Genomic DNA, 7,125 nt, shown 5'->3' on the forward strand with positions numbered 1-7,125 from the left:
ATTAAAATACGATTACGTAACTAAAAAAATATAATACTAAAAACGAAACAAATAGAGTACCTATTATGTATTTTGTAATAAATGTAACTATAAACAATTATTACTTTTATTTACGACTTTTCACTGCAGGACTGCCGTGCAGTCCTGCCGTGAATAGGCCCTTTTAATGTACCTATGTATAAAAAAAATATTATATTATGTTCTTTTTTTAAACTTTTCTCAAAACGCTCAAAATGATCCAGAATCCGTTCCACTTGGGTTTGTATCACTGACGCTCACATGCTAGTGGAACGGGAAAAACTACGGTCTTGTCTTGAGCGTGAGCGTTTCTAACATCATCTGGAACGCGGGGTTTATCTATGCATTATCACAAAAAATGGCAGTGACAACTGACAACTTTACGGTAGCTGTCAAGGGTGTGTTCCTTTTCTTTAGATTTGATTGGCTACCGGGACGTCAGATTGCTTAAGCAATAGACTAAAACTAGCAATGGAACGCCTTCCAAATGAAATGTCAGTTGTCACTCGTGTGTCAGTTGTCACTCATTTCTCAAACAAAATATACAATCTGTGAAATATACCGTACGGCGTACACTGCATGACAACACAAATTAGAAATATTTTTGTTTTGGTAGTTTTAAGATTGCAGAATTTTAGAATATTAAAATTTTAATAATTAGCTTGAAGAGAAGAACTTCGAATATGGCAACGGATCCGCTATATGGATGGGAATTAACGTACAAGTCGGTAGAAAATAATGTTAAAGATAAATCCGACATAATAATAGCATTTATTCATTTTAATCTTTTAAAAAGAGGTTTTAGATGCATTGGAATCGGTGATGAGGTAAGATTATATATAGACATTATCAATTTTTAATCCATAAAATGTATAAATGCGATAGTATGTACATTGTACGTCTGTCAGTCATCCGGCCTAAACTCCTGCACCGATTTAAATTAATTTCGCCTGGAAATGCTCTGGACTCTCATAAAAGTACATATATTATTATTTATTATATTGTACTCTTTGTTTTTTGAGCAGTTATCTTACTATTTTCACTTTAAGTTCTTTAACCAAAGTTGTGAAAGCTTTTGTTTCAAATCTATTCAGAAATAAATCAATTTTATACTTTATTTATTTAGTAAAGTAATTGACCCATCAATCCCCAAGCGGCACCCGACTGTTGCATAACAATTGAAAATCTATTGTGTCTGTAATTTCCGCGATCGAGGTATATTAAATCATCTGGTGTACAGTCATACACTTTGTATTACAGCTTTCTCTCTCTGGTGATGAACAAAAAAGTGAGCTACTACCAACAGGTTGGAATGAAGGAAAAAACTATTCGCTCAGATATGTTTTGGATGACAAACTATTTGTCCTACATGGCTTGAAGACTGATGACAATCTCATTATTAACTTAATGGTAAGATTCTTATTTATTTTTCTGTTTTTTAGGGTTCCATAGCCAAATGGCAAAAAACGGAACCCTTATAGATTTGTCATGTGTCTGTCTGTCAGTCCGTATGTCACAGCCACTTTTCTACGTAACTATAGTTATACTATAGCTATACTATACTATTGAAACTTGGTAAGTAGATGTAGTCTGTGAAGCGCATTAAGAGTTTGATACAGTTTTTTTTTCTTGCAACCTAGATATCTGTTTATTCAAACAATAGTCTAGTGCAATGTGCGATTGTCATCTGGAGTATTATCTTAAAAAAATAAAATAAAAAAAACTTTATTAAACATGTGAAAGGGACAGAACATAGCCAGAGTTAAATAACAATAAAACAAGGAATTCAAGTAAATTGACAGGACGCATACAACATTTAACTACCTACTTAAAATTAAACTCGGTTATGGCTGTGCAATGCACACACCACATGTTTAAAGGGGTAGTCCATTCAGGCATCAACCACTGCAAGCCATGGCACCTGATCTTCCGTGGCCCCCTGTCAGTCTGTGATCCCACAAACGGCACTCGCTTATAACTTATACTTTATATCTTGTAAACATAACAACAAACACATACATGAAATATAAACACTGGACAAATATTTACAATGGACAGATAAGAAAAAGATTCAGCAAAGATGTGCATCTAGTGAGCACAATCTCATCTATTCTCTACAGAAATATCTTGTATACAGATTTGGTACACTGTTCCTTTCAAGGTGTGTGAAGATTCGACTGCCTGATCACTTTAAGTCTGCAGCTAGACTGTTTGTATGGCCACCCAGTCTTTCCGGATATTTTTTACTGTATGTCTCAATTTCCTCCTTGACTGTTTGTAGTCACAAGTCAGCGTTGATTTGTTTGTTGCTGATATTAAGCTGGGAATATGGAAAAATTATTGAAAATTACAAGGTTTATATGTGGGAGAGCCATGCTTCGGCACGAATGGGCCGGCTCGACCAGAGAAATACCACATTCTCACAGAAAACCGGCGTGAAACAGCGCTTGCGCTGTGTTTCGCCGAGTGAGCCAATCCCCTACCCTATTCCCTTCCCTACCCTCCCTTATGCCCTTCTCTTCCCATCCCTACCCTTCCCTATTACCCTACTCCCTCTTAAAAGGCCGGCAACGCACCTTCTACCAGCTCTTCTGATGGGCGACGGTAGTTGCTTTCCATCAGGTGACCCATTTGCTTATTTGCCCCCTTATTTCATAAAATAAAAAAAAAATAAAAAAAATAGGTTCATGTGTACCTGAACCTATTTTTTTTTCTTTTTTTTTTACTGAAACATAAAATAATTTTTTCATCTAAAAAAAAACTAAAAACTTAATAAATAGAAGGTCAAAAAAGTAAAAAGTAACTAAACTACATATTTTTGCAGAGAACTGGTGACTTGGAAGTTTCAAGTGTAGCCCTAAATATGAATGAGCTCGTGCAAGACACTAGGGGAAGCATTGAGAACTTAATACCAACATTCAAAGATTTTATGTACAAAATAAAGAGAGACCTTATTGAGTCTCTCACTGAGAAAACCACAAATACAACAGAAACACAAACTACGAGAGGTAAGCATTTTTCACGTGGTTGATGTTAAAGAATCCCATGGAAGCACCACCTATTCCTGTACCTCTTTACTTGCGTGTAGGAAAAGAAAGGCACATAATTATCCTAATCTACATAATATATGTGTGTATGTTTATTTACTGTGTTACATGGCTGAACTGAAGATCAGTATCTTAACTCATCAATCCCCAAGCAGCAGCCTGCCACATAACAATTAAAAATCTATTGTCTATGATAACCACGATGGAGGTGCTACTTTATGAATGGACTATCAATAAATTGTAGTTGGGTTAAAACTTTATTTTAATTATTTTAATATGTATTTTTCTAGGTACAGAAAGAAGATCATCAAATCCTCCACCTGGACCCAGACTGCCTCAGGAGAATCCACATCCTCTTTGGTAAGGGATCCAGTATACAGGGTGCAATTAAACCTTCCGGACAATTTTTTTAGGGCTTAGTTATCACTAGCTGTTGCCCGCGACTTCGTCCGCGTGGACTTCAGTTTATAGCGCGCGAAGCGATGTCTCAATCTTTTATAAAAAAAACCCTGGTAAGGGGTACACCTAAATCAAAACAGCTGTGCAGTGTGCACATATTATTTTTAATATATTTTTTTACATTTTTATATTTTTTTTACAATAACATAATATTATCCAACTTAAAATCGTTGCAGAACGGCCAATTCGCGGCGGTGGGTGACGCGGGGGGTGGCGTGGGGGGAGGCGCGGGAGCCACGCGTCGGCGTAGTGTCCTTTAATTGTGGTGTTTTTTAGAATAACTTTCGGAAGCTATTTCTCAACATTTTAGTATTGAGTGATAATAATAGAAAAAATACATGTATTTTTATTTTTAACAAGGATCAATGTATCGAAATTTGGCAGGAAGGTTTAATTGCACTCTGTATAGTCATTGGTCACTTAAAATTAGGCCCAGACTTGATGCAAAAATGTTTTATACAAATGTTGCTTTCTACAATACCATGAGAGAAATTGATCATCTTATAAATGCGAATATTATAAATGCGAAAGTCTGTCTCTAACCTCTTCACGCCTAAACCGCTGAACCGAATTTGTTGAAATTTGGTATGGAGATATTTTAACCGTTTCCGTGCGGATGTCACCGATAGGCATCATGGGTAGCTTTTCTGTATGGCGGGTGACGCCCGAGAGGAGATAAAATGTTTACCTGTAAAACTATGATGAAATTACATTTTTCAGAGGTTTCCCCTCAATGAAAGTGGCTTTATTTGTCACTATTTTACGTGTACAGTGTTAGTTTTAGGATATTGCATAAAAACTTACACTTCAGGAGTCCTAAACATTTTATAAATATATAACGCCAACACCAGCAAAATCTCACATCAACATAATTTATTCTTATAACTAACTAGCAGCCCGCTCCTGCTTCGCACGGGTATGAAACAAACATTTCTAAGTTGGTGGTGTTATTAACTCGGCGAGAGTGTGGTAAGATGGTAGTCTTAGTGTCTACCCACTAAAAAATTGTGGGTGCTCCGCTTTCACTCCACTGTCGAGTAAAAGAGTTTTCAATGCGAACTACCCTGCCAAAATGAACCTTTATTCAAATGGATGTATTTGGATAATTAATTGTTTTAAATTTAGTTACTTTTCGCACACTAAAATATGACAATAGCTATGAAACACTAACGCTCAAATTTACGAAAAAAAGCCGTTTACAATAATTATTGTCACTTGTATAATTACACAAAATTATGCATGTATTCGGGTCTCTTTTTGCATAAAGTATGCATGTATTCTGGTTTCTTTTTGTAGCTCGCGGAACAATTTTTTTGACGCAGTTACTCTTTCTTAATTTTTTATTATTCGTAGAATACATCATTTCCTTTTTTGATTTGATTTGTTGAATTCAGATATTTCATTCAAAAACTACCACTTAAACAACGTTTATTTGTTTATAAAATGCTATAAAAAGTAGATACATTTTTGACGTAACGTAGGTTTGACGTAACGCGATTAAACTTTACGTAGTTTGTAGTAAGTAAGACCCGTAGGTCCCCCATCTGGTTAGGAGTCAACTTCTCTGATAGTACATTTGTTAGGCCTGAGAATAGGTTTTTATCGACTTTTTATATTATTGATACTAAAAATAATTTATACGGCAAAACAACGTTTGCCGGGTCAGCTAGTATTCTATAGATATGTTTATTGTTTTTTTCAGGGTACCAGGTTCAGGCAGAAACGTGGGCAGGGCTGACTTAGACCCGTTGGGCGTGGGCGGCGGGATGCTGTTCGACCCATTCCAGCCACGGCGAGACCTGGAGAACCCCGGACTTGGTATCCCAGGGGGTCTGCCTAGGTAATCCTTATATATAAAATTCTCGTGTTACAATGTTAGTTACCGTATTCCTCCGAAACGGCTTTACTGATTTTTACCAAATTTTATATGCATATTCAGTAGGTCTGAGAATGGGCTTTTTTATATTGATAAGTGCATTTGTTGAATAAATAATAGTAAATTATTACAACTCGAGATGACGGCGACCATTGTTTGTGCGACGGGACAGCGACGGACGTTGCCATGGTGACATACTTATTTAGTTAAACTGTCACTGTCTCACACTGTCAATATAATTATGCATCTTTCTTCCCGCAAACAAAAGAAGATATTCAAACTTTCGGTCAGGTATGATAAAAAAAATGTTCTATGGAACCCGGACTATATTATGTTTTTAGTTTTTACACATAAAAAATGTGTGGAACTCGGGGACTGCCGCGGTAAAGCTATCGTCGCACGCACACAAACATCGTGCCAAAATCTGTTTTGTGGCTTTCAACGCCGCTCCGCTGTTAGGTTTATTTTCGTTACGGAGTATCTTGTTTCAAAGCCTGTGATAAAAGCTATACAATAATAATAATATCTACCAGACAACGGTAATATATTTAATACTTTTGTACTATACATATATTTAAGAGTTTTATTATATATCATACACATAATATTTAGTACACAGCCTCAGCCATGGCCCAGGAACTTTAAATACGTTCTTTCTGTCGGCGGGATTCGAACCCGCGAACCCCGGCTTGAGCTGCCACACATGACACTCTTAAGAGGATACACTAGGGGCGAGAGAAATTGAAATTAGGTATTTGAAAATGTATTGCTGTCTCACCAATCTCAAGTCTCCCACCGCAGAGCGCGATAGAGACAACACGACAAAAGTTCTAATAAAAGAACAGAAAATCTTCGATTCGTTGTCCGCTGATTCCTTCTCCAAAACGTAACCGATTTAAGTACTTTTTTAATTACGAATAAAGCAAGGCTTGAGCTGTGTTCCTATGTTTTATTTTTTTTGTATATTTTAGCCAGTTTTGTTTTCTGGGTGTTTGAACACAGAGGAAAATCTGGCCATTTTTTTGGGTTTTGGACGTTCTTATCTTTTTTAATAATAAAATTATGAAAAAAAAGAAAACAGGGACATGCTAATAGTGGCCATAGATATTCAGAAAAAAAATCATAACTCTACCGGCATTACCCAGGGAGGAAACAGGGGACAACGTTTGTATGGAAAAACGGCGGTGTGGACTCCTCTTAACCGCTACAGAGGTCGTCGTCTGGGCAAATAATATTTTAATAATTAATATTTTACTATTTCATTTTTCAGGGGCGCCGTACCCCCTGGGGCCAGGTTCGACCCGTTCGGCCCCCCCGGCGCGGGCCCCTTCCCTGGCCGCAGACCCCCCCCAGACGCAGACCACTTCCCACCACCGGGCTTCAACGACAACCAGTTTCTGTGAACGTGTAATACTGTTTATTGTTATATTGTGTGAAGAATATATTTGGTGTAATAACTATATTGGTGTAATAAATATATTGTATTACTTATAAATTAGTGGTTTTATTTCGAGGCTTATGGAGATTTATACAAATCCCTCACGAAAATAAGTACGTTTCATTTTGAAGCGCGATATAACCGAAATCCACGCGGGCGGAGCCGCGGGCGGAAAGCTAGTTATAGTATATTATAATTTATAACACTATACTCAGTTTGAATTAATTTTGATTAAATAAATCTTAGTATGGGTAGCTAAAATGCTATCATACTAATGCTGCTGCCGC

General features: G+C 36.8%; 1 protein-coding gene across 1 annotated transcript; it reads left to right on the forward strand.

Moving 5' to 3' along the window:
* The first annotated feature begins 599 nt into the window (after positions 1-599).
* LOC121728451 (proteasome inhibitor PI31 subunit) lies at positions 600-6,884 on the forward strand. Its single transcript, XM_042116647.1, has 6 exons — positions 600-845; positions 1,279-1,428; positions 2,843-3,026; positions 3,356-3,425; positions 5,227-5,364; positions 6,671-6,884. Exons 1-6 carry the CDS (start codon positions 702-704, stop codon positions 6,801-6,803), a joined length of 819 nt encoding a protein of 272 aa, XP_041972581.1. The 5' UTR covers positions 600-701; the 3' UTR covers positions 6,804-6,884.
* Positions 6,885-7,125: the final 241 nt, after the last annotated feature.

This window comes from Aricia agestis, chromosome 6 (assembly GCF_905147365.1).
Source record: "Aricia agestis chromosome 6, ilAriAges1.1, whole genome shotgun sequence".
NCBI classification, from domain to species: Eukaryota; Metazoa; Arthropoda; class Insecta; order Lepidoptera; family Lycaenidae; genus Aricia; species Aricia agestis.

Coding starts and splice junctions, on each gene's coding strand:
- LOC121728451 (XM_042116647.1), top strand. CDS start 702: ATGGCAACGGATCCGCTATATGGATGGGAATTAACGTACAAGTCGGTA. Junction 846..1,278: donor GCATTGGAATCGGTGATGAG/GTAAGATTATAT, acceptor TTTGTATTACAG/CTTTCTCTCTCTGGTGATGA. Junction 1,429..2,842: donor ATCTCATTATTAACTTAATG/GTAAGATTCTTA, acceptor ATATTTTTGCAG/AGAACTGGTGACTTGGAAGT.